General features: G+C 51.7%; 1 protein-coding gene across 1 annotated transcript in view; it reads right to left on the reverse strand.

The window, feature by feature from the left end:
* The window catches only part of LOC138982550 (mucin-3B-like), a 150,947-nt gene that overhangs the window by 58,250 nt on the left and 64,780 nt on the right, over nucleotides 1-27,917 (reverse strand). Inside the window, exons 32-33 of the mRNA XM_070355864.1 lie at nucleotides 4,162-27,666; nucleotides 3,513-3,545 (exon numbers count right to left, since the gene is read on the reverse strand). Of these exons, the coding sequence (XP_070211965.1) occupies nucleotides 3,513-3,545; nucleotides 4,162-27,666 (23,538 nt within the window). The remainder of the gene's footprint in view (nucleotides 1-3,512; nucleotides 3,546-4,161; nucleotides 27,667-27,917) is intronic.

A 27,917-nucleotide genomic window follows, 5' to 3' on the forward strand; every position in this document is an offset into this window, starting at 1 on the left:
AGGGAAATAAGTGTGCGACTCGGGCGATTTCGCTTTCATTGCGTTTTCTGCACTGGTTTTTTTTTTTTGACAAATGTAATAAAAAGTTATAGGGTCGGCCCCTAAAAATAGGGTAGGTCGGGTTACCGTAACCACACCTATTTTTTTTTAGGCCTTACACAAAAATAAAAATAAATAAATGTGTGCCTCAAGAGGCGATTTGATACAATCTATTGTCATGGGAGGGGAAGTGGTCTTAAGCCAGGGGCGGACGAGGGGGGGGGGCACAGGGGGCACGTGCCCCCCCCCCCCCCCCCGAAAAAAAAAGAAAAAAAAAAGAAGAAGAAAAAAAAAGATTTTTCTATGCTGATTCTATGACCATTTCTAAGTTCAAATGGCACCAGATGGCACCATTTTGCTTCTTTGGGCAAAAAATTTTTCCGGGGGGGCATGCCCCCGGACCCCCCTAGCAAATTCGGCCGCTTCGCGCCCATCACATTCACTTTCGATTCAAAGTGCCCCCCCCCCTTACAAAGCAACTGATCCGCCCCTGTAAGGTAGTAACAAACAAACAAAAAAGTATATATATTAACAGCTATTGTGTTTTCAGCGTAGCAATAGGGTCCGATATTTAGACGAGACAAGTATAATGCCGACGAGTCGAAGACGAGTCGCATTATACTTGTTTGAGTCTAAATATCGGACCCTATTGCTACGCTGAAAATACAATAGCGATTATATAGCTGTTCTGACCTTGATTTGTTATTCCAAACTTACAAAATGACAGTTTTTGCGTCGATGCGTTGATCTCAGGTTTTGATAGCAGACGCCGTTTCTTATGCGCATTAGTTTTGCGCAGGCGCCACACTGACTTTGGAAAAAAACTCGATTTGACAACACAGCTGTTAAACAGCTTTTTATTAGTTCATTCGTATAAAACAAAAAGAAGTTTGATTTTTTTTTTAAATTTTGAACAAGACTACTTATGAAGAAGACCAAAACACAACATCAACGGAAAACTAGAAACAACTGAAGAACTAGGATGCAACAAGGGGAGGAGAAGAGAACAGCTAATCGTATGTGAGCTTGTGGCTGAACGACAGTTACGGTACACATGTACTTTTGCGCATCCGTTTGAACTCGTGAACTCGTGGTACCTCTGTGCTATCGAGGATTCAAACCTGTACTATCGGGGATCCACTAAGGTTTCCGAGACTGTGTTTTGTCTGTATTGAAATGGTCTGGCGAAAGAGCCGATCCTTTAATTTGCATAGGTAAAATGATCGCTTTTCGGTACCCGATACCCCTCTGAGTTGAATTTGTTTTAACCTTGTGACGTAGGCACGCGGGATGTTGTGGGTTGGGGCATTTACTTTTCGCTGGTGCTTCGAACAGAACAGACGTATCCAGTGAGCGGTCGCGTGGTAGGTTTGCTACGAGCAGAAAGGGAACAGTAATGTGACTTTTCTGAGACGGGTATGTTATTGAAATGAAATGGGGGTCCTTAACGTCCTCACAGGAAATTTTCCTTTTAGGGACATGAGTTGGTGATACGGGGTATGTTATTCATATGCTATTCTTTTTATATAATGGGTAAAACAGCGTTAAAGTATGCGGGTTGTGACCTGCCTTGGGAGGATTTATTTGAATGTTCAAGTAGATTGTTTTGTGAGTTGAATGTTCGGGAAAACTTTTGTATATTGAATGTTTTAGAAAACCGTTTGAGTGTTTGCGAGAACTGTATTGTAGGCATGTTATTCGGAAGGAATGATGTGTTTTGTTGTTGTTAAAGGATTTAGTTTGTGGTGGTCGAGATTGTTGAGTTGTTTATGTATGCTTATGACGTGCATTCTGTGATTTACAGAATGGCGGAATGTGCGACAGGGTTTCGTTAGAGGGGTTCAGTTAGGTTTTGTTAGAGGGATTCAGTTAGGTTTCGTTAGAGGAGTGCAGTTAGATTTTGTTAGAGGGGTGCAGTTAGATTTCGTTAGAGGGGTTCAGTTAGGTTTCGTTAGAGGGGTTCAGTTAGATTTCGTTAGAGGGGTTCAGTTAGGTTTTGTTAGATTGTTTTTTTGGGGAATTGTTTTTAGGTTGTTTTTTTAGACTTTGTTTAATGTTTGTTTGAGATTGGAGTTTTATTGTGTCTTTTGATTTTTTTGGACTAAAGTTGAGAGTGAGGATTTAGAGTAGAGTTCTGGAGTGTAGTTTGGAGGGAGGATTTAAAGTGTTGTTTTAAAGCATAGTTCTAGAGTGGGAATCTAGAGCATAGTTTTAGAGTAAAGGATTTAGAGTGTTGTTCGGGGTTGTTCTAGTTTTAGAGAGTAATACATTGGAAGTTTTGTATTGAAGGTAAACCCCCGCTTTCCCACACATTTCCCCTCACCATCATATGGAAATAAAGAACCTGGTAATTTAACCTGTGTCAGTTTATTTTGATTGTTTGAGCTTGGCGAGAAAGGGGCACTCTGTATTATTTGACCCCGTGATCAGGGTAGGTTACATTTGGCATTCGGTTACACGTACAACGCGAGCAGACGGCAGCGAAGTTTTCAGTTTGGGTGAATGGCATTTATACTTGTCTCGTCATGAAGCGAATTGTTCAACCTCAGTTATAAACGACTACATGAATGTTAGTGCCATGGGTTGTACATCAATACTTCAGAGGGGAAGTGGGGTATTTAGTGTGGAGTTACGAGATAAGAAAGTCGGCCATTTTTGCCAATATGCTTTTGGATACTATTTTTAGAAGGTCACCGCAGTGTCCAGAACGTAAATTGGACCCGTAAATTATCCTCACTGTAAAAGTGCAAAGGTCGAATCAATTTATAGCCACGCGAAAAATACACTGTCATCTCTCTATATATATATACGGCTTCTCTGTGTTTGTGTGTGTGTGTGTGTGTGTGTGTGTGTGTGTGTGTGTGTGTGTGTGTGTGTGTGTGTGTCTCTCTCTATGTGGGCAACACCTGTGGATTGTTCAGTTCTGTTTGTGATGTGGTCTGGCGGCTTTTGTGTATTTGTATGAACTGGCCTTCCTTTGAGAAGCCATAACAGTTCAAAAGAGCTTAGAGATCAGCTCTAAATTGCTCAATCCTGTTTGAGTGGAGTTCACCTCCAAAGGTGATTAACACGGTTACATTCGTCGACAAGGATGGGAATCGATATGGTCAGGAATGGCATTATGGCCACTGAATCATTTTCGTGCTGTTCCCATTCCACGAATCTGGGAGGAACCTAAGCTTGGCGGGTCCATTGTTCGGACCCGGCGTACGGCTCTAAGTACTTCTTCCCGGCGAAGCCGGCTACCCGGCGAAGCGGGTATTCATCTAGTATATATATATATATATATAGTGTGTGTGTGTGTGTGTGTGTTTGTGTGTGTGTGTGTGTGTGTGTGTGTGTGTGAAAACTGGGTTAAAGCAACATAAACAAAAATATCAAATGAAGAAATGCCGACTTCGCCGTCGTTATAATTATGTTTTCTTATGTAGTGTTTGTATTTGTAAAAACAACTGCTAGTATCGTTTACTTACTCGAAGACAGGGCAGTGGTGAAGCTTGTAGATTCTGAAATGATAAATAAACAGAAACTAAAAAAATAATTTATCACCTTGAAATCAAGTCTTGCGCTAAACTAAATGATAATGCACCCAATTAATTAAGGATACAACTGAAAGAAAACTGAAAGAAAAACACGTCGCATAAAGCAAAATCAATACATTAAGTAAATCTGTCGGTTTATAGATTAAAACTAAAAGCACTGCACTTTTTTCACCCAAACTAGTAAATTATAGGTGGCTAAAACTCTGCTGCTGAGAGAACACAAGCCACATGAAGATCACTAAAAACCTACGAGGGTGTGAAATTTAAAAGCTCTCGCTTGTAAAGCATCTGAGTTAAGATTTAGTATACGGACGGACGGTTGACCAAACAGTCGAATACTGCTCATAACAAAGACTCTCCTGCCTACTCAGGCAAGTCAAAACATGGGGGAAAATAAAGACAAAAGCATATTTAAAAACAAATTTCTCACAGCGCCATTCATACAAACACACACACACACACACGCACACACGCACGCGCACACACACAAACGCACGCACACACATACATAGACACACATACACACTCACACACACACACACACACACACACACACACACACACACACACACACACATACCAAATGCCGAGGTTGGTGTAGACGAAGATGGCGTGGAAGTGCTCCCAAAAGAGGAGAAAGCCACCGAAGTTGAACTGGATAAGAACGTAGTGATGGATGGGGTGGTTGTACTTGACTCTGTTGTGTGAGTGGTTGTCGATGTATGGGTCGTTGAAGTGAACATTGTCGAGGAAGGGGTACTGAAGGGAGACGATGAAATAGTACTTGGCACTGTTGTAAAGCCTGGGCCTGTAATTGCTGGTGATGTGGCAGTTGTTTGTAAAGTGGACGATGCGGTAGTGGAAGACTGTGATGGCGATGTTGAGGGACTGGCAGTGCTCCTGGGCCCGGTGGTAGGTGGTGATGTTCTTGAGGTGGTAGATGATGGGGTAGTGGTAGAGGACGGGGTGGTTGTAGAGGATGGGGCGGTTGACGATGATGGTGTTGTGGTTGATGACGGGATGATAGTGAAAGATGGGGTGGTCGTGGATGATGGCGTTGTGGTGGAGAATGGTGTTGTAGTCGGTAATGTGGTGGAGAACTGCGTGGTTGAAGTCGATGGCGTTGCAGTGCTCGTAGGCGCAGACGTGGAGGAAGAGACTGTGGAAGAAATGGCAGTAGTTGGCACTGTTGTAGAGCGTGGGCCCGTAGTTGGTGGTGATGTAGCAGTTGTCTGTGATGAGGATAACTGCGTGGTGGAAGACAGTGTTGGTGTGGTTGACGAAGCCTCAGTACTCCTGGGCCCTGTGGTGGGTGGTGAAGATGGTGATGAGGTGGATTCTGGGATTGTTGTAGATGATGGGATGGATGTAGATGACGGGGTGGTTGTGATTGATGGGGTAGTTGTGGATGATGGAGCTGTCGTTGATGAGGGTGTTGTGGAAGACAGTGTTGGTGTAACTGATGAAGCCTCAGAACTCATGGGCCCTGTGGTGGGCGGCGAAGATGGTGATGAGGTGGATTCTGGGATGGTTGTAGATAATGGGATGGTTGTAGATGATGGAGTAGTTGTGGATGATGGAGCTATCGTTGATGAGGGTGTTGTGGAAGACAGTGTTGGTGTCACTGATGTAGCCTCAGAACTCATGGGCCCTGTGGTGGGCGGTGACGATGGTGATGAGGTGGATGATGGGATGGTGGTGGATGACGGAATAGTTGTGGAAGATGGCAAAGTGGTGGACGATGGGGTTGTGGTTGATGAGGCAGCTGAGGTGGACGATGCGGTAGTGGAAGACTGTGTTGGCGATGTTGAGGGACTGGCAGTGCTCCTGGGCCCGGTGGTAGGTGGTGATGTTCTTGAGGTGGTAGATGATGGGGTAGTGGTAGAGGACGGGGTGGTTGTAGAGGATGGCGCGGTTGACGATGATGGTGTTGTGGTGGAGGACGGGATGGTAGTGGAAGATGGGGTGGTCGTGGATGATGGCGTTGTGGAGGAGGATGGTGTTGTAGTCGGTAATGTGGTGGAGGACTGCGTGGTTGAAGTCGATGGCGTTGCAGTGCTCGTAGGCGCAGACGTGGAGGAAGAGACTGTGGAAGAAATGGCAGTAGTTGGCACTTTTGTGGAGCGTGGGCCCGTAGTTGGTGGTGATGTAGCAGTTGTCTGCGATGAGGATGATTGCGTGGTGGAAGAGGTGATGGTTGGTGTGGTTGACGTAGCCTCAGTACTCCTGGGCCCTGTGGTGGGTGGTGAAGATGGTGATGAGGTGGATTCTGGGATGGTTGTAGATGATGGGATGGATGTAGATGACGGGGTGGTTGTGATTGATGGGGTAGTTGTGGATGATGGAGCTGTCGTTGATGAGGGTGTTGTGGAAGACAGTGTTGGTGTCACTGATGTAGCCTCAGAACTCATGGGCCCTGTGGTGGGTGGTGAAGATGGTGATGAGGTGGATTCTGGGATGGTTGTAGATGATGGGATGGTTGTAGATGATGGAGTAGTTGTGGATGATGGAGCTGTCGTTAATGAGGGTGTTGTGGAAGACAGTGTTGGTGTCACTGATGTAGCCTCAGAACTCTTGGGCCCTGTGGTGGGCGGTGACGATGGTGATGAGGTGGATGATGGGATGGTGGTGGATGACGGAATAGTTGTGGAAGATGGCAAAGTGGTGGACGATGGGGTTGTGGTTGATGAGTCAGCTGAGGTGGACGATGCGGTAGTGGAAGACTGTGTTGGCGATGTTGAGGGACTGGCAGTGCTCCTGGGCCCGGTGGTAGGAGGTGATGTTCTTGAGGTGGTAGATGATGGGGTAGTGGTAGAGGACGGGGTGGTTGTAGAGGATGGCGCGGTTGACGATGATGGTGTTGTGGTGGAGGACGGGATGGTAGTGGAAGATGGGGTGGTCGTGGATGATGGCGTTGTGGAGGAGGATGGTGTTGTAGTCGGTAATGTGGTGGAGGACTGCGTGGTTGAAGTGGATGGCGTTGCAGTGCTCGTAGGCGCAGACGTGGAGGAAGAGACTGTGGAAGAAATGGCAGTAGTTGGCACTGTTGTAGATCGTAGGCCCGAAGTTGGTGGCGATGTAGCAGTTGTCTGCGATGAGGATGATTGCGTGGTGGAAGACAGTGTTGGTGTGGTTGACGTAGCCTCAGTACTCCTGGGCCCTGTGGTGGGTGGTGAAGATGGTGATGAGGTGGATTCTGGGATTGTTGTAGATGATGGGATGGATGTAGATGACGGGGTGGTTGTGATTGATGGGGTAGTTGTGGATGATGGAGCTGTCGTTGATGAGGGTGTTGTGGAAGACAGTGTTGGTGTAACTGATGAAGCCTCAGAACTCATGGGCCCTGTGGTGGGCGGCGAAGATGGTGATGAGGTGGATTCTGGGATGGTTGTAGATAATGGGATGGTTGTAGATGATGGAGTAGTTGTGGATGATGGAGCTATCGTTGATGAGGGTGTTGTGGAAGACAGTGTTGGTGTCACTGATGTAGCCTCAGAACTCATGGGCCCTGTGGTGGGCGGTGACGATGGTGATGAGGTGGATGATGGGATGGTGGTGGATGACGGAATAGTTGTGGAAGATGGCAAAGTGGTGGACGATGGGGTTGTGGTTGATGAGGCAGCTGAGGTGGACGATGCGGTAGTGGAAGACTGTGTTGGCGATGTTGAGGGACTGGCAGTGCTCCTGGGCCCGGTGGTAGGTGGTGATGTTCTTGAGGTGGTAGATGATGGGGTAGTGGTAGAGGACGGGGTGGTTGTAGAGGATGGCGCGGTTGACGATGATGGTGTTGTGGTGGAGGACGGGATGGTAGTGGAAGATGGGGTGGTCGTGGATGATGGCGTTGTGGAGGAGGATGGTGTTGTAGTCGGTAATGTGGTGGAGGACTGCGTGGTTGAAGTCGATGGCGTTGCAGTGCTCGTAGGCGCAGACGTGGAGGAAGAGACTGTGGAAGAAATGGCAGTAGTTGGCACTTTTGTGGAGCGTGGGCCCGTAGTTGGTGGTGATGTAGCAGTTGTCTGCGATGAGGATGATTGCGTGGTGGAAGAGGTGATGGTTGGTGTGGTTGACGTAGCCTCAGTACTCCTGGGCCCTGTGGTGGGTGGTGAAGATGGTGATGAGGTGGATTCTGGGATGGTTGTAGATGATGGGATGGATGTAGATGACGGGGTGGTTGTGATTGATGGGGTAGTTGTGGATGATGGAGCTGTCGTTGATGAGGGTGTTGTGGAAGACAGTGTTGGTGTCACTGATGAAGCCTCAGAACTCATGGGCCCTGTGGTGGGCGGCGAAGATGGTGATGAGGTGGATTCTGGGATGGTTGTAGATAATGGGATGGTTGTAGATGATGGAGTAGTTGTGGATGATGGAGCTGTCGTTAATGAGGGTGTTGTGGAAGACAGTGTTGGTGTCACTGATGTAGCCTCAGAACTCTTGGGCCCTGTGGTGGGCGGTGACGATGGTGATGAGGTGGATGATGGGATGGTGGTGGATGACGGAATAGTTGTGGAAGATGGCAAAGTGGTGGACGATGGGGTTGTGGTTGATGAGTCAGCTGAGGTGGACGATGCGGTAGTGGAAGACTGTGTTGGCGATGTTGAGGGACTGGCAGTGCTCCTGGGCCCGGTGGTAGGAGGTGATGTTCTTGAGGTGGTAGATGATGGGGTAGTGGTAGAGGACGGGGTGGTTGTAGAGGATGGCGCGGTTGACGATGATGGTGTTGTGGTGGAGGACGGGATGGTAGTGGAAGATGGGGTGGTCGTGGATGATGGCGTTGTGGAGGAGGATGGTGTTGTAGTCGGTAATGTGGTGGAGGACTGCGTGGTTGAAGTGGATGGCGTTGCAGTGCTCGTAGGCGCAGACGTGGAGGAAGAGACTGTGGAAGAAATGGCAGTAGTTGGCACTGTTGTAGATCGTAGGCCCGAAGTTGGTGGCGATGTAGCAGTTGTCTGCGATGAGGATGATTGCGTGGTGGAAGACAGTGTTGGTGTGGTTGACGTAGCCTCAGTACTCCTGGGCCCTGTGGTGGGTGGTGAAGATGGTGATGAGGTGGATTTTGGGATGGTTGTAGATGATGGGATGGATGTAGATGACGGGGTGGTTGTGATTGATGGGGTAGTTGTGGATGATGGAGCTGTCGTTGATGAGGGTGTGGTTGAAGACAGTGTTGGTGTCACTGATGTAGCCTCAGAACTCATTGGCCCTGTGGTGGGCGGTGACGATGGTGATGAGGTGGATGATGGGATGGTGGTGGATGACGGAATAGTTGTGGAAGATGGCAAAGTGGTGGACGATGGGGTTGTGGTTGATGAGGCAGCTGAGGTGGACGATGTGGTAGTGGAAGACTGTGTTGGCGATGTTGAGGGACTGGCAGTGCTCCTGGGCCCGGTGGTAGGTGGTGATGTTCTTGAGGTGGTAGATGATGGGGTAGTGGTAGAGGACGGGGTGGTTGTAGAGGATGGCGCGGTTGACGATGATGGTGTTGTGGTGGAGGACGGGATGGTAGTGGAAGATGGGGTGGTCGTGGATGATGGCGTTGTGGAGGAGGATGGTGTTGTAGTCGGTAATGTGGTGGAGGACTGCGTGGTTGAAGTCGATGGCGTTGCAGTGCTCGTAGGCGCAGACGTGGAGGAAGAGACTGTGGAAGAAATGGCAGTAGTTGGCACTGTTGTAGATCGTGGGCCCGTTGTTGGTGGTGATGTAGCAGTTGTCTGTGATGAGGATAACTGCGTGGTGGAAGACAGTGTTGGTGTGGTTGACGAAGCCTCAGTACTCCTGGGCCCTGTGGTGGGTGGTGAAGAAGGTGATGAGGTGGATTCTGGGATGGTTGTAGATGATGGGATGGATGTAGATGACGGGGTGGTTGTGATTGATGGGGTAGTTGTGGATGATGGAGCTGTCGTTGATGAGGGTGTTGTGGAAGACAGTGTTGGTGTCACTGATGAAGCCTCAGAACTCATGGGCCCCGTGGTGGGCGGCGAAGATGGTGATGAGGTGGATTCTGGGATGGTTGTAGATAATGGGATGGTTGTAGATGATGGAGTAGTTGTGGATGATGGAGCTGTCGTTGATGAGGGTGTTGTGGAAGACAGTGTTGGTGTCACTGATGTAGCCTCAGAACTCATTGGCCCTGTGGTGGGCGGTGACGATGGTGATGAGGTGGATGATGGGATGGTGGTGGATGACGGATTAGTTGTGGAAGATGGCAAAGTGGTGGACGATGGGGTTGTGGTTGATGAGGCAGCTGAGGTGGACGATGCGGTAGTGGAAGACTGTGTTGGCGATGTTGAGGGACTGGCAGTGCTCCTGGGCCCGGTGGTAGGTGGTGATGTTCTTGAGGTGGTAGATGATGGGGTAGTGGTAGAGGACGGGGTGGTTGTAGAGGATGGCGCGGTTGACGATGATGGTGTTGTGGTGGAGGACGGGATGGTAGTGGAAGATGGGGTGGTCGTGGATGATGGCGTTGTGGAGGAGGATGGTGTTGTAGTCGGTAATGTGGTGGAGGACTGCGTGGTTGAAGTCGATGGCGTTGCAGTGCTCGTAGACGCAGACGTGGAGGAAGAGACTGTGGACGAAATGGCAGTAGTTGGCACTGTTGTAGATCGTGGGCCCGTAGTTGGTGGTGATGTAGCAGTTGTCTGTGATGAGGATAACTGCGTGGTGGAAGACAGTGTTGGTGTGGTTGACGAAGCCTCAGTACTCCTGGGCCCTGTGGTGGGTGGTGAAGAAGGTGATGAGGTGGATTCTGGGATGGTTGTAGATGATGGGATGGATGTAGATGACGGGGTGGTTGTGATTGATGGGGTAGTTGTGGATGATGGAGCTGTCGTTGATGAGGGTGTTGTGGAAGACAGTGTTGGTGTCACTGATGAAGCCTCAGAACTCATGGGCCCCGTGGTGGGCGGCGAAGATGGTGATGAGGTGGATTCTGGGATGGTTGTAGATAATGGGATGGTTGTAGATGATGGAGTAGTTGTGGATGATGGAGCTGTCGTTGATGAGGGTGTTGTGGAAGACAGTGTTGGTGTCACTGATGTAGCCTCAGAACTCATTGGCCCTGTGGTGGGCGGTGACGATGGTGATGAGGTGGATGATGGGATGGTGGTGGATGACGGATTAGTTGTGGAAGATGGCAAAGTGGTGGACGATGGGGTTGTGGTTGATGAGGCAGCTGAGGTGGACGATGCGGTAGTGGAAGACTGTGTTGGCGATGTTGAGGGACTGGCAGTGCTCCTGGGCCCGGTGGTAGGTGGTGATGTTCTTGAGGTGGTAGATGATGGGGTAGTGGTAGAGGACGGGGTGGTTGTAGAGGATGGCGCGGTTGACGATGATGGTGTTGTGGTGGAGGACGGGATGGTAGTGGAAGATGGGGTGGTCGTGGATGATGGCGTTGTGGAGGAGGATGGTGTTGTAGTCGGTAATGTGGTGGAGGACTGCGTGGTTGAAGTCGATGGCGTTGCAGTGCTCGTAGACGCAGACGTGGAGGAAGAGACTGTGGACGAAATGGCAGTAGTTGGCACTGTTGTAGATCGTGGGCCCGTAGTTGGTGGTGATGTAGCAGTTGTCTGTGATGAGGATAACTGCGTGGTGGAAGACAGTGTTGGTGTGGTTGACGAAGCCTCAGTACTCCTGGGCCCTGTGGTGGGTGGTGAAGATGGTGATGAGGTGGATTCTGGGATGGTTGTAGATGATGGGATGGATGTAGATGACGGGGTGGTTGTGATTGATGTGGTAGTTGTGGATGATGGAGCTGTCGTTGATGAGGGTGTTGTGGAAGACAGTGTTGGTGTCACTGATGAAGCCTCAGAACTCATGGGCCCCGTGGTGGGCGGCGAAGATGGTGATGAGGTGGATTCTGGGATGGTTGTAGATAATGGGATGGTTGTAGATGATGGAGTAGTTGTGGATGATGGAGCTGTCGTTGATGAGGGTGTTGTGGAAGACAGTGTTGGTGTCACTGATGAAGCCTCAGAACTCATGGGCCCTGTGGTGGGCGGTGACGATGGTGATGAGGTGGATGATGGGATGGTGGTGGATGACGGATTAGTTGTGGAAGATGGCAAAGTGGTGGACGATGGGGTTGTGGTTGATGAGGCAGCTGAGGTGGACGATGCGGTAGTGGAAGACTGTGTTGGCGATGTTGAGGGACTGGCAGTGCTCCTTGGCCCGGTGGTAGGTGGTGATGTTCTTGAGGTGGTAGATGATGGGGTAGTGGTAGAGGACGGGGTGGTTGTAGATGGCGCGGTTGACGATGATGGTGTTGTGGTGGAGGACGGGATGGTAGTGGAAGATGGGGTGGTCGTGGATGATGGCGTTGTGGAGGAGGATGGTGTTGTAGTCGGTAATGTGGTGGAGGACTGCGTGGTTGAAGTCGATGGCGTTGCAGTGCTCGTAGACGCAGACGTGGAGGAAGAGACTGTGGAAGAAATGGCAGTAGTTGGCACTGTTGTAGATCGTGGGCCCGTAGTTGGTGGTGATGTAGCAGTTGTCTGTGATGAGGATAACTGCGTGGTGGAAGACAGTGTTGGTGTGGTTGACGAAGCCTCAGTACTCCTGGGCCCTGTGGTGGGTGGTGAAGATGGTGATGAGGTGGATTCTGGGATGGTTGTAGATGATGGGATGGATGTAGATGACGGGGTGGTTGTGATTGATGGGGTAGTTGTGGATGATGGAGCTGTCGTTGATGAGGGTGTGGTTGAAGACAGTGTTGGTGTCACTGATGTAGCCTCAGAACTCATGGGCCCTGTGGTAGGCGGTGAAGATGGTGATGAGGTGGATGATGGGATGGTAGTGGATGACGGAAGAGTTGTGGAAGATGGCAAAGTGGTGGACGATGGGGTTGTGGTTGATGAGGCAGCTGTGGTGGACGATGCGGTAGTGGAAGACTGTGATGGCGATGTTGAGGGACTGGCAGTGCTCCTGGGCCCGGTGGTAGGTGGTGATGTTCTTGAGGTGGTAGATGATGGGGTAGTGGTAGAAGACGGGGTGGTTGTAGAGGATGGGGCGGTTGACGATGATGGTGTTGTGGTGGATGACGGGATGGTAGTGGAAGATGGGATGGTTGTGGATGATGGCGTTGTGGTGGAGGATGGTGTTGTAGTCGGTAATGTGGTGGAGGACTGCGTGGTTGAAGTCGATGGCGTTGCAGTGCTCGTAGGCGCAGACGTGGAGGAAGAGACTGTGGAAGAAATGGCAGTAGTTGGCACTGTTGTAGAGCGTGGGCCCGTAGTTGGTGGTGATGTAGCAGTTGTCTGTGATGAGGATAACTGCGTGGTGGAAGACAGTGTTGGTGTGGTTGACGAAGCCTCAGTACTCCTGGGCCCTGTGGTGGGTGGTGAAGATGGTGATGAGGTGGATTCTGGGATGGTTGTAGATGATGGGATGGATGTAGATGACGGGGTGGTTGTGATTGATGGGGTAGTTGTGGATGATGGAGCTGTCGTTGATGAGGGTGTTGTGGAAGACAGTGTTGGTGTCACTGATGAAGCCTCAGAACTCATGGGCCCCGTGGTGGGCGGCGAAGATGGTGATGAGGTGGATTCTGGGATGGTTGTAGATAATGGGATGGTTGTAGATGATGGAGTAGTTGTGGATGATGGAGCTGTCGTTGATGAGGGTGTTGTGGAAGACAGTGTTGGTGTCACTGATGTAGCCTCAGAACTCATGGGCCCTGTGGTGGGCGGTGACGATGGTGATGAGGTGGATGATGGGATGGTGGTGGATGACGGATTAGTTGTGGAAGATGGCAAAGTGGTGGACGATGGGGTTGTGGTTGATGAGGCAGCTGAGGTGGACGATGCGGTAGTGGAAGACTGTGTTGGCGATGTTGAGGGACTGGCAGTGCTCCTGGGCCCGGTGGTAGGTGGTGATGTTCTTGAGGTGGTAGATGATGGGGTAGTGGTAGAGGACGGGGTGGTTGTAGATGGCGCGGTTGACGATGATGGTGTTGTGGTGGAGGACGGGATGGTAGTGGAAGATGGGGTGGTCGTGGATGATGGCGTTGTGGAGGAGGATGGTGTTGCAGTCGGTAATGTGGTGGAGGACTGCGTGGTTGAAGTCGATGGCGTTGCAGTGCTCGTAGACGCAGACGTGGAGGAAGAGACTGTGGAAGAAATGGCAGTAGTTGGCACTGGTGTAGATCGTGGGCCCGTAGTTGGTGGTGATGTAGCAGTTGTCTGTGATGAGGATAACTGCGTGGTGGAAGACAGTGTTGGTGTGGTTGACGAAGCCTCAGTACTCCTGGGCCCTGTGGTGGGTGGTGAAGATGGTGATGAGGTGGATTCTGGGATGGTTGTAGATGATGGGATGGATGTAGATGACGCGGTGGTTGTGATTGATGGGGTAGTTGTGGATGATGGAGCTGTCGTTGATGAGGGTGTTGTGGAAGACAGTGTTGGTGTCACTGATGAAGCCTCAGAACTCATGGGCCCCGTGGTGGGCGGCGAAGATGGTGATGAGGTGGATTCTGGGATGGTTGTAGATAATGGGATGGTTGTAGATGATGGAGTAGTTGTGGATGATGGAGCTGTCGTTGATGAGGGTGTTGTGGAAGACAGTGTTGGTGTCACTGATGAAGCTTCAGAACTCATGGGCCCTGTGGTGGGCGGTGACGATGGTGATGAGGTGGATGATGGGATGGTGGTGGATGACGGATTAGTTGTGGAAGATGGCAAAGTGGTGGACGATGGGGTTGTGGTTGATGAGGCAGCTGAGGTGGACGATGCGGTAGTGGAAGACTGTGTTGGCGATGTTGAGGGACTGGCAGTGCTCCTGGGCCCGGTGGTAGGTGGTGATGTCCTTGAGGTGGTAGATGATGGGGTAGTGGTAGAGGACGGGGTGGTTGTAGATGGCGCGGTTGACGATGATGGTGTTGTGGTGGAGGACGGGATGGTAGTGGAAGATGGGGTGGTCGTGGATGATGGCGTTGTGGAGGAGGATGGTGTTGTAGTCGGTAATGTGGTGGAGGACTGCGTGGTTGAAGTCGATGGCGTTGCAGTGCTCGTAGACGCAGACGTGGAGGAAGAGACTGTGGAAGAAATGGCAGTAGTTGGCACTGTTGTAGATCGTGGGCCCGTAGTTGGTGGTGATGTAGCAGTTGTCTGTGATGAGGATAACTGCGTGGTGGAAGACAGTGTTGGTGTGGTTGACGAAGCCTCAGTACTCCTGGGCCCTGTGGTGGGTGGTGAAGATGGTGATGAGGTGGATTCTGGGATGGTTGTAGATGATGGGATGGATGTAGATGACGGGGTGGTTGTGATTGATGGGGTAGTTGTGGATGATGGAGCTGTCGTTGATGAGGGTGTTGTGGAAGACAGTGTTGGTGTCACTGATGAAGCCTCAGAACTCATGGGCCCCGTGGTGGGCGGCGAAGATGGTGATGAGGTGGATTCTGGGATGGTTGTAGATAATGGGATGGTTGTAGATGATGGAGTAGTTGTGGATGATGGAGCTGTCGTTGATAAGGGTGTTGTGGAAGACAGTGTTGGTGTCACTGATGAAGCCTCAGAACTCATGGGCCCTGTGGTGGGCGGTGACGATGGTGATGAGGTGGATGATGGGATGGTGGTGGATGACGGATTAGTTGTGGAAGATGGCAAAGTGGTGGACGATGGGGTTGTGGTTGATGAGGCAGCTGAGGTGGACGATGCGGTAGTGGAAGACTGTGTTGGCGATGTTGAGGGACTGGCAGTGCTCCTGGGCCCGGTGGTAGGTGGTGATGTTCTTGAGGTGGTAGATGATGGGGTAGTGGTAGAGGACGGGGTGGTTGTAGATGGCGCGGTTGACGATGATGGTGTTGTGGTGGAGGACGGGATGGTAGTGGAAGATGGGGTGGTCGTGGATGATGGCGTTGTGGAGGAGGATGGTGTTGTAGTCGGTAATGTGGTGGAGGACTGCGTGGTTGAAGTCGATGGCGTTGCAGTGCTCGTAGACGCAGACGTGGAGGAAGAGACTGTGGAAGAAATGGCAGTAGTTGGCACTGTTGTAGATCGTGGGCCCGTAGTTGGTGGTGATGTAGCAGTTGTCTGTGATGAGGATAACTGCGTGGTGGAAGACAGTGTTGGTGTGGTTGACGAAGCCTCAGTACTCCTGGGCCCTGTGGTGGGTGGTGAAGATGGTGATGAGGTGGATTCTGGGATGGTTGTAGATGATGGGATGGATGTAGATGACGGGGTGGTTGTGATTGATGGGGTAGTTGTGGATGATGGAGCTGTCGTTGATGAGGGTGTTGTGGAAGACAGTGTTGGTGTCACTGATGAAGCCTCAGAACTCATGGGCCCCGTGGTGGGCGGCGAAGATGGTGATGAGGTGGATTCTGGGATGGTTGTAGATAATGGGATGGTTGTAGATGATGGAGTAGTTGTGGATGATGGAGCTGTCGTTGATGAGGGTGTTGTGGAAGACAGTGTTGGTGTCACTGATGAAGCCTCAGAACTCATGGGCCCTGTGGTGGGCGGTGACGATGGTGATGAGGTGGATGATGGGATGGTGGTGGATGACGGATTAGTTGTGGAAGATGGCAAAGTGGTGGACGATGGGGTTGTGGTTGATGAGGCAGCTGAGGTGGACGATGCGGTAGTGGAAGACTGTGTTGGCGATGTTGAGGGACTGGCAGTGCTCCTGGGCCCGGTGGTAGGTGGTGATGTTCTTGAGGTGGTAGATGATGGGGTAGTGGTAGAGGACGGGGTGGTTGTAGATGGCGCGGTTGACGATGATGGTGTTGTGGTGGAGGACGGGATGGTAGTGGAAGATGGGGTGGTCGTGGATGATGGCGTTGTTGAGGAGGATGGTGTTGTAGTCGGTAATGTGGTGGAGGACTGCGTGGTTGAAGTCGATGGCGTTGCAGTGCTCGTAGGCGCAGACGTGGAGGAAGAGACTGTGGAAGAAATGGCAGTAGTTGGCACTGTTGTAGATCGTGGGCCCGTAGTTGGTGGTGATGTAGCAGTTGTCTGCGATGAGGATGATTGCGTGGTGGAAGACAGTGTTGGTGTGGCCGACGTAGCCTCAGTACTCCTGGGCCCTGTGGTGGGTGGTGAAGATGGTGATGAGGTGGATTCTGGGATGGTTGTAGATGATGGGATGGATGTAGATGACGGGGTGGTTGTGATTGATGGGGTAGTTGTGGATGATGGAGCTGTCGTTGATGAGGGTGTGGTTGAAGACAGTGTTGGTGTCACTGATGTAGCCTCAGAACTCATGGGCCCTGTGGTCGGCGGTGAAGATGGTGATGAGGTGGATGATGGGATGGTAGTGGATGACGGAAGAGTTGTGGAAGATGGCAAAGTGGTGGACGATGGGGTTGTGGTTGATGAGGCAGCTGAGGTGGACGATGCGGTAGTGGAAGACTGTGATGGCGATGTTGAGGGACTGGCAGTGCTCCTGGGCCCGGTGGTAGGTGGTGATGTTCTTGAGGTGGTAGATGATGGGGTAGTGGTAGAAGACGGGGTGGTTGTAGAGGATGGGGCGGTTGACGATGATGGTGTTGTGGTGGATGACGGGATGGTAGTGGAAGATGGGATGGTTGTGGATGATGGCATTGTGGTGGAGGATGGTGTTGTAGTGGGTAATGTGGTGGAGAACTGCGTGGTTGAAGTCGATGGCGTTGCAGTGCTCGTAGGCGCAGACGTGGAGGAAGAGACTGTGGAAGAAATGGCAGTAGTTGGCACTGTTGTAGAGCGTGGGCCCGTAGTTGGTGGTGATGTAGCAGTTGTCTGTGATGAGGATAACTGCGTGGTGGAAGACAGTGTTGGTGTGGTTGACGAAGCCTCAGTACTCCTGGGCCCTGTGGTGGGTGGTGAAGATGGTGATGAGGTGGATTCTGGGATGGTTGTAGATGATGGGATGGATGTAGATGACGGGGTGGTTGTGATTGATGGGGTAGTTGTGGATGATGGAGCTGTCGTTGATGAGGGTGTTGTGGAAGACAGTGTTGGTGTCACTGATGAAGCCTCAGAACTCATGGGCCCCGTGGTGGGCGGCGAAGATGGTGATGAGGTGGATTCTGGGATGGTTGTAGATAATGGGATGGTTGTAGATGATGGAGTAGTTGTGGATGATGGAGCTGTCGTTGATGAGGGTGTTGTGGAAGACAGTGTTGGTGTCACTGATGAAGCCTCAGAACTCATGGGCCCTGTGGTGGGCGGTGACGATGGTGATGAGGTGGATGATGGGATGGTGGTGGATGACGGATTAGTTGTGGAAGATGGCAAAGTGGTGGACGATGGGGTTGTGGTTGATGAGGCAGCTGAGGTGGACGATGCGGTAGTGGAAGACTGTGTTGGCGATGTTGAGGGACTGGCAGTGCTCCTGGGCCCGGTGGTAGGTGGTGATGTCCTTGAGGTGGTAGATGATGGGGTAGTGGTAGAGGACGGGGTGGTTGTAGATGGCGCGGTTGACGATGATGGTGTTGTGGTAGAGGACGGGATGGTAGTGGAAGATGGGGTGGTCGTGGATGATGGCGTTGTGGAGGAGGATGGTGTTGTAGTCGGTAATGTGGTGGAGGACTGCGTGGTTGAAGTCGATGGCGTTGCAGTGCTCGTAGACGCAGACGTGGAGGAAGAGACTGTGGAAGAAATGGCAGTAGTTGGCACTGTTGTAGATCGTGGGCCCGTAGTTGGTGGTGATGTAGCAGTTGTCTGTGATGAGGATAACTGCGTGGTGGAAGACAGTGTTGGTGTGGTTGACGAAGCCTCAGTACTCCTGGGCCCTGTGGTGGGTGGTGAAGATGGTGATGAGGTGGATTCTGGGATGGTTGTAGATGATGGGATGGATGTAGATGACGGGGTGGTTGTGATTGATGGGGTAGTTGTGGATGATGGAGCTGTCGTTGATGAGGGTGTTGTGGAAGACAGTGTTGGTGTCACTGATGAAGCCTCAGAACTCATGGGCCCCGTGGTGGGCGGCGAAGATGGTGATGAGGTGGATTCTGGGATGGTTGTAGATAATGGGATGGTTGTAGATGATGGAGTAGTTGTGGATGATGGAGCTGTCGTTGATGAGGGTGTTGTGGAAGACAGTGTTGGTGTCACTGATGAAGCCTCAGAACTCATGGGCCCTGTGGTGGGCGGTGACGATGGTGATGAGGTGGATGATGGGATGGTGGTGGATGACGGATTAGTTGTGGAAGATGGCAAAGTGGTGGACGATGGGGTTGTGGTTGATGAGGCAGCTGAGGTGGACGATGCGGTAGTGGAAGACTGTGTTGGCGATGTTGAGGGACTGGCAGTGCTCCTGGGCCCGGTGGTAGGTGGTGATGTTCTTGAGGTGGTAGATGATGGGGTAGTGGTAGAGGACGGGGTGGTTGTAGATGGCGCGGTTGACGATGATGGTGTTGTGGTGGAGGACGGGATGGTAGTGGAAGATGGGGTGGTCGTGGATGATGGCGTTGTTGAGGAGGATGGTGTTGTAGTCGGTAATGTGGTGGAGGACTGCGTGGTTGAAGTCGATGGCGTTGCAGTGCTCGTAGGCGCAGACGTGGAGGAAGAGACTGTGGAAGAAATGGCAGTAGTTGGCACTGTTGTAGATCGTGGGCCCGTAGTTGGTGGTGATGTAGCAGTTGTCTGCGATGAGGATGATTGCGTGGTGGAAGACAGTGTTGGTGTGGTCGACGTAGCCTCAGTACTCCTGGGCCCTGTGGTGGGTGGTGAAGATGGTGATGAGGTGGATTCTGGGATGGTTGTAGATGATGGGATGGATGTAGATGACGGGGTGGTTGTGATTGATGGGGTAGTTGTGGATGATGGAGCTGTCGTTGATGAGGGTGTGGTTGAAGACAGTGTTGGTGTCACTGATGTAGCCTCAGAACTCATGGGCCCTGTGGTCGGCGGTGAAGATGGTGATGAGGTGGATGATGGGATGGTAGTGGATGACGGAAGAGTTGTGGAAGATGGCAAAGTGGTGGACGATGGGGTTGTGGTTGATGAGGCAGCTGAGGTGGACGATGCGGTAGTGGAAGACTGTGATGGCGATGTTGAGGGACTGGCAGTGCTCCTGGGCCCGGTGGTAGGTGGTGATGTTCTTGAGGTGGTAGATGATGGGGTAGTGGTAGAAGACGGGGTGGTTGTAGAGGATGGGGCGGTTGACGATGATGGTGTTGTGGTGGATGACGGGATGGTAGTGGAAGATGGGATGGTTGTGGATGATGGCGTTGTGGTGGAGGATGGTGTTGTAGTCGGTAATGTGGTGGAGAACTGCGTGGTTGAAGTCGATGGCGTTGCAGTGCTCGTAGGCGCAGACGTGGAGGAAGAGACTGTGGAAGAAATGGCAGTAGTTGGCACTGTTGTAGAGCGTGGGCCCGTAGTTGGTGGTGATGTAGCAGTTGTCTGTGATGAGGATAACTGCGTGGTGGAAGACAGTGTTGGTGTGGTTGACGAAGCCTCAGTACTCCTGGGCCCTGTGGTGGGTGGTGAAGATGGTGATGAGGTGGATTCTGGGATGGTTGTAGATGATGGGATGGATGTAGATGACGGGGTGGTTGTGATTGATGGGGTAGTTGTGGATGATGGAGCTGTCGTTGATGAGGGTGTTGTGGAAGACAGTGTTGGTGTCACTGATGAAGCCTCAGAACTCATGGGCCCCGTGGTGGGCGGCGAAGATGGTGATGAGGTGGATTCTGGGATGGTTGTAGATAATGGGATGGTTGTAGATGATGGAGTAGTTGTGGATGATGGAGCTGTCGTTGATGAGGGTGTTGTGGAAGACAGTGTTGGTGTCACTGATGAAGCCTCAGAACTCATGGGCCCTGTGGTGGGCGGTGACGATGGTGATGAGGTGGATGATGGGATGGTGGTGGATGACGGATTAGTTGTGGAAGATGGCAAAGTGGTGGACGATGGGGTTGTGGTTGATGAGGCAGCTGAGGTGGACGATGCGGTAGTGGAAGACTGTGTTGGCGATGTTGAGGGACTGGCAGTGCTCCTGGGCCCGGTGGTAGGTGGTGATGTCCTTGAGGTGGTAGATGATGGGGTAGTGGTAGAGGACGGGGTGGTTGTAGATGGCGCGGTTGACGATGATGGTGTTGTGGTAGAGGACGGGATGGTAGTGGAAGATGGGGTGGTCGTGGATGATGGCGTTGTGGAGGAGGATGGTGTTGTAGTCGGTAATGTGGTGGAGGACTGCGTGGTTGAAGTCGATGGCGTTGCAGTGCTCGTAGACGCAGACGTGGAGGAAGAGACTGTGGAAGAAATGGCAGTAGTTGGCACTGTTGTAGATCGTGGGCCCGTAGTTGGTGGTGATGTAGCAGTTGTCTGTGATGAGGATAACTGCGTGGTGGAAGACAGTGTTGGTGTGGTTGACGAAGCCTCAGTACTCCTGGGCCCTGTGGTGGGTGGTGAAGATGGTGATGAGGTGGATTCTGGGATGGTTGTAGATGATGGGATGGATGTAGATGACGGGGTGGTTGTGATTGATGGGGTAGTTGTGGATGATGGAGCTGTCGTTGATGAGGGTGTTGTGGAAGACAGTGTTGGTGTCACTGATGAAGCCTCAGAACTCATGGGCCCCGTGGTGGGCGGCGAAGATGGTGATGAGGTGGATTCTGGGATGGTTGTAGATAATGGGATGGTTGTAGATGATGGAGTAGTTGTGGATGATGGAGCTGTCGTTGATGAGGGTGTTGTGGAAGACAGTGTTGGTGTCACTGATGAAGCCTCAGAACTCATGGGCCCTGTGGTGGGCGGTGACGATGGTGATGAGGTGGATGATGGGATGGTGGTGGATGACGGATTAGTTGTGGAAGATGGCAAAGTGGTGGACGATGGGGTTGTGGTTGATGAGGCAGCTGAGGTGGACGATGCGGTAGTGGAAGACTGTGTTGGCGATGTTGAGGGACTGGCAGTGCTCCTGGGCCCGGTGGTAGGTGGTGATGTTCTTGAGGTGGTAGATGATGGGGTAGTGGTAGAGGACGGGGTGGTTGTAGATGGCGCGGTTGACGATGATGGTGTTGTGGTGGAGGACGGGATGGTAGTGGAAGATGGGGTGGTCGTGGATGATGGCGTTGTTGAGGAGGATGGTGTTGTAGTCGGTAATGTGGTGGAGGACTGCGTGGTTGAAGTCGATGGCGTTGCAGTGCTCGTAGGCGCAGACGTGGAGGAAGAGACTGTGGAAGAAATGGCAGTAGTTGGCACTGTTGTAGATCGTGGGCCCGTAGTTGGTGGTGATGTAGCAGTTGTCTGCGATGAGGATGATTGCGTGGTGGAAGACAGTGTTGGTGTGGTCGACGTAGCCTCAGTACTCCTGGGCCCTGTGGTGGGTGGTGAAGATGGTGATGAGGTGGATTCTGGGATGGTTGTAGATGATGGGATGGATGTAGATGACGGGGTGGTTGTGATTGATGGGGTAGTTGTGGATGATGGAGCTGTCGTTGATGAGGGTGTGGTTGAAGACAGTGTTGGTGTCACTGATGTAGCCTCAGAACTCATGGGCCCTGTGGTCGGCGGTGAAGATGGTGATGAGGTGGATGATGGGATGGTAGTGGATGACGGAAGAGTTGTGGAAGATGGCAAAGTGGTGGACGATGGGGTTGTGGTTGATGAGGCAGCTGAGGTGGACGATGCGGTAGTGGAAGACTGTGATGGCGATGTTGAGGGACTGGCAGTGCTCCTGGGCCCGGTGGTAGGTGGTGATGTTCTTGAGGTGGTAGATGATGGGGTAGTGGTAGAAGACGGGGTGGTTGTAGAGGATGGGGCGGTTGACGATGATGGTGTTGTGGTGGATGACGGGATGGTAGTGGAAGATGGGATGGTTGTGGATGATGGCGTTGTGGTGGAGGATGGTGTTGTAGTCGGTAATGTGGTGGAGAACTGCGTGGTTGAAGTCGATGGCGTTGCAGTGCTCGTAGGCGCAGACGTGGAGGAAGAGACTGTGGAAGAAATGGCAGTAGTTGGCACTGTTGTAGAGCGTGGGCCCGTAGTTGGTGGTGATGTAGCAGTTGTCTGTGATGAGGATAACTGCGTGGTGGAAGACAGTGTTGGTGTGGTTGACGAAGCCTCAGTACTCCTGGGCCCTGTGGTGGGTGGTGAAGATGGTGATGAGGTGGATTCTGGGATGGTTGTAGATGATGGGATGGATGTAGATGACGGGGTGGTTGTGATTGATGGGGTAGTTGTGGATGATGGAGCTGTCGTTGATGAGGGTGTTGTGGAAGACAGTGTTGGTGTCACTGATGAAGCCTCAGAACTCATGGGCCCCGTGGTGGGCGGCGAAGATGGTGATGAGGTGGATTCTGGGATGGTTGTAGATAATGGGATGGTTGTAGATGATGGAGTAGTTGTGGATGATGGAGCTGTCGTTGATGAGGGTGTTGTGGAAGACAGTGTTGGTGTCACTGATGTAGCCTCAGAACTCATTGGCCCTGTGGTGGGCGGTGACGATGGTGATGAGGTGGATGATAGGATGGTGGTGGATGACGGATTAGTTGTGGAAGATGGCAAAGTGGTGGACGATGAGGTTGTGGTTGATGAGGCAGCTGAGGTGGACGATGCGGTAGTGGAAGACTGTGTTGGCGATGTTGAGGGACTGGCAGTGCTCCTGGGCCCGGTGGTAGGAGGTGATGTTCTTGAGGTGGTAGATGATGGGGTAGTGGTAGAGGACGGGGTGGTTGTAGAGGATGGCGCGGTTGATGATGATGGTGTTGTGGTGGATGACGGGATGGTAGTCGAAGATGGGGTGGTCGTGGATGATGGCGTTGTGGAGGAGGATGGTGTTGTAGTCGGTAATGTGGTGGAGGACTGCGTGGTTGAAGTCGATGGCGTTGCAGTGCTCGTTGGCGCAGACGTGGAGGAAGAGATTGTGGAAGAAATGGCAGTAGTTGGCACTGTTGTAGATCGGGGGCCCGTAGTTGGTGGTGATGTAGCAGTTGTCTGCGATGAGGATGATTGCGTGGTGGAAGACAGTGTAGGTGTGGTTGACGTAGCCTCAGTACTCCTGGGCCCTGTGGTGGGTGGTGAAGATGGTGATGAGGTGGATTCTGGGATGGTTGTAGATGATGGGATGGATGTAGATGACGGGGTGGTTGTGATTGATGGGGTAGTTGTGGATGATGGAGCTGTCGTTGATGAGGGTGTTGTGGTAGACAGTGTTGGTGTCACTGACGAAGCCTCAGAACTCATGGGCCCCGTGGTGGGCGGCGAAGATGGTGATGAGGTGGATTCTGGGATGGTTGTAGATAATGGGATGGTTGTAGATGATGGAGTAGTTGTTGATGATGGAGCTGTCGTTGATGAGGGTGTTGTGGAAGACAGTGTTGGTGTCACTGATGTAGCCTCAGAACTCATTGGCCCTGTGGTGGGCGGTGACGATGGTGATGAGGTGGATGATGGGATGGTGGTGGATGACGGAATAGTTGTGGAAGATGGCAAAGTGGTGGACGATGGGGTTGTGGTTGATGAGGCAGCTGAGGTGGACGATGCGGTAGTGGAAGACTGTGTTGGCGATGTTGAGGGACTGGCAGTGCGCCTGGGCCCGGTGGTAAGTGGTGATGTTCTTGAGGTGGTAGATGATGGGGTAGTGGTAGAGGACGGGGTGGTTGTAGAGGATGGCGCGGTTGACGATGATGGTGTTGTGGTGGAGGACGGGATGGTAGTGGAAGATGGGGTGGTCGTGGATGATGGCGTTGTGGAGGAGGATGGTGTTGTAGTCGGTAATGTGGTGGAGGACTGCGTGGTTGAAGTCGATGGCGTTGCAGTGCTCGTAGGCGCAGACGTGGAGGAAGAGACTGTGGAAGTTGACGAAGCCTCAGTACTCCTGGGCCCTGTGGTGGGTGGTGAAGAAGGTGATGAGGTGGATTCTGGGATGGTTGTAGATGATGGGATGGATGTAGATGACGGGGTGGTTGTCATTGATGGGGTAGTTGTGGATGATGGAGCTGTCGTTGATGAGGATGTTGTGGAAGACAGTGTTGGTGTCACTGATGAAGCCTCAGAACTCATGGGCCCCGTGGTGGGCGGCGAAGATGGTGATGAGGTGGATTCTGGGATGGTTGTAGATAATGGGATGGTTGTAGATGATGGAGTAGTTGTGGATGATGGAGCTGTCGTTGATGAGGGTGTTGTGGAAGACAGTGTTGGTGTCACTGATGTAGCCTCAGAACTCATGGGCCCTGTGGTGGGCGGTGACGATGGTGATGAGGTGGATGATGGGATGGTGGTGGATGACGGATTAGTTGTGGAAGATGGCAAAGTGGTGGACGATGGGGTTGTGGTTGATGAGGCAGCTGAGGTGGACGATGCGGTAGTGGAAGACTGTGTTGGCGATGTTGAGGGACTGGCAGTGCTCCTGGGCCCGGTGGTAGGTGGTGATGTCCTTGAGGTGGTAGATGATGGGGTAGTGGTAGAGGACGGGGTGGTTGTAGAGGATGGCGCGGTTGACGATGATGGTGTTGTGGTGGAGGACGGGATGGTAGTGGAAGAAGGGGTGGTCGTGGATGATGGCGTTGTGGAGGAGGATGGTGTTGTAGTCGGTAATGTGGTGGAGGACTGCGTGGTTGAAGTCGATGGCGTTGCAGTGCTCGTAGGCGCAGACGTGGAGGAAGAGACTGTGGAAGAAATGGCAGTAGTTGGCACTGTTGTAGATCGTGGGCCCGTAGTTGGTGGTGATGTAGCAGTTGTCTGCGATGAGGATGATTGCGTGGTGGAAGACAGTGTTGGTGTGGTTGACGTAGCCTCAGTACTCCTGGGCCCTGTGGTGGGTGGTGAAGATGGTGATGAGGTGGATTCTGGGATGGTTGTAGATGATGGGATGGATGTAGATGACGGGGTGGTTGTGATTGATGGGGTAGTTGTGGATGATGGAGCTGTCGTTGATGAGGGTGTTGTGGAAGACAGTGTTGGTGTCACTGATGAAGCCTCAGAACTCATGGGCCCTGTGGTGGGCGGCGAAGATGGTGATGAGGTGGATTCTGGGATGGTTGTAGATAATGGGATGGTTGTAGATGATGGAGTAGTTGTGGATGATGGAGCTGTCGTTGATGAGGGTGTTGTGGAAGACAGTGTTGGTGTCACTGATGTAGCCTCAGAACTCATGGGCCCTGTGGTGGGCGGTGACGATGGTGATGAGGTGGATGATGGGATGGTGGTGGATGACGGATTAGTTGTGGAAGATGGCAAAGTGGTGGACGATGAGGTTGTGGTTGATGAGGCAGCTGAGGTGGACGATGCGGTAGTGGAAGACTGTGTTGGCGATGTTGAGGGACTGGCAGTGCTCCTGGGCCCGGTGGTAGGAGGTGATGTTCTTGAGGTGGTAGATGATGGGGTAGTGGTAGAGGACGGGTTGGTTGTAGAGGATGGCGCGGTTGATGATGATGGTGTTGTGGTGGATGACGGGATGGTAGTCGAAGATGGGGTGGTCGTGGATGATGGCGTTGTGGAGGAGGATGGGTTTGTAGTCGGTAATGTGGTGGAGGACTGCGTGGTTGAAGTCGATGGCGTTGCAGTGCTCGTAGGCGCAGACGTGGAGGAAGAGACTGTGGAAGACATGGCAGTAGTTGGCACTGTTGTAGATCGTGGGCCCGTAGTTGGTGGTGATGTAGCAGTTGTCTGCGATGAGGATGATTGCGTGGTGGAAGACAGTGTTGGTGTGGTTGACGTAGCCTCAGTTCTCCTGGGCCCTGTGGTGGGTGGTGAAGATGGTGATGAGATGGATTCTGGGGTGGTTGTAGATGATGGGATGGATGTAGATGACGGGGTGGTTGTGATTGATGGGGTAGTTGTGGATGATGGAGCTGTCGTTGATGAGGGTGTTGTGGAAGACAGTGTTGGTGTCACTGATGTAGCCTCAGAACTCATGGGCCCTGTGGTGGGCGGTGAAGATGGTGATGAGGTGGATGATGGGATGGTAGTGGATGACGGAATAGTTGTGGAAGATGGAAAAGTGGTGGACGATGGGGTTGTGGTTGATAAGGCAGCTGAGCTGGACGATGCGGTAGTGGAAGACTGTGATGGCGATGTTGAGGGACTGGCAGTGCTCCTGGGACCTGTGGTAGGTGGTGATGTTCTTGAGGTGGTAGATGACGGGGTAGTTGTGGATGATATCAAAGTGGTTGATGATGATGTTGTAGTTGGTAATGTGGTTGAAGGAATAGTTGGCACTGTTGTTATACCTTGTACAGTAGTAGGATGTGGAGTGGTCGTTAATGACGGGGTAGTTGTTGAGGGCGAAGTTGTGGTGGATGAAGGAGTGGTGGAGGCTGATGGAATTTTGGTGGAAGACAGTGTTGGTGTGCTTGACGTTGCCTCAGTACTCATTGGCCCCGTGGTTGGTGGTGATATAGGCGTTGAGGTGACGGATGGGGAGGCATTGGACGAAGACGATCGTGAATAAATGGTCGTTGTTGACGGATTTGTGTGAGTGGTCGTTGAAGTATGAGTCGTAGAAGATGTTAGAGTTGGAGTGGAAGTAGTGCCAGCAGATGTTGAACTCGTAGACGGTAGAGTTGTTGAACGAGGTCCTGTAGTGGGCGGTGACGTATTTGTTGGAGTAGTAGTTGACGACACAGTAGTGGACGAACCAGTTGATGATACTGTTGGTGTCTCCGTACTTCTGGGTCCTGTAGTAGGTGGTGATGAAGGCGGGGTTATAGTTGAAGTGGAAGATGGTGTTGAAGTGGAAGAAGGAACAGTTGTTGATGATACAGTAGTAGATGATTGTGTAGACGATGCGGTGGGTGTTTCTGTGCTCATGGGTCCTGTTGTAGGCGATGATGTGGGCGATGAAGAGGAAGACGGAACAGTTGTTGATGATACAGTAGTAGATGATAGTGTAGACGATGCTGTGGGTGTCTCTGTGCTCATGAGTCCTGTTGTGGACGGTGATGTGGAAATAAATGGTGTAGTGGTTGTCGAAGATGCTACTGATTGGGCTATAGTGCTTCTGGGTCCAGTACTTGGAGGTGATGAAAGCGCTGTAGTAGACGATGCGGTTGATTGTAGAGTCGTAGAGGACTGTGTGGTTGATGGTGGTGAGGTCTCCGTACTTCTTGGGCCAGTTGTCGGAGGTGTTGTTAGGCTTGTAGCTTCAGTTGTGAACACTGTGGAGGCAACGGTCGTGGTTTGTGGAGTCGAAGTTGGTGATGTCTGTGCTGTTGTCGTCGTTGGTGCTATTTGCGATGAAAAGAAAAACAAACAATGAAAAAAGATGAACAACGAAAAAAGTCCGGCTTCTGATGGATTTACTGTGGATTTTTTTAAAGTTGTTTTGGAAACAGCGCATAGGTTGTTTAGTTGTTCGAGCAATAAACGATGGTTTTGAAAAAGGAGCAATGTCACCCACTTAAAGAGAAGGTGTCATAATATGTATTCCCAAAGGGGATAAACCAAGGGAATATTTGAAAAATTGGAGGCCTATCTC

The sequence above is a fragment of the Littorina saxatilis genome, linkage group LG12, assembly GCF_037325665.1.
Source record: "Littorina saxatilis isolate snail1 linkage group LG12, US_GU_Lsax_2.0, whole genome shotgun sequence".
Taxonomy (NCBI): Eukaryota; Metazoa; Mollusca; class Gastropoda; order Littorinimorpha; family Littorinidae; genus Littorina; species Littorina saxatilis.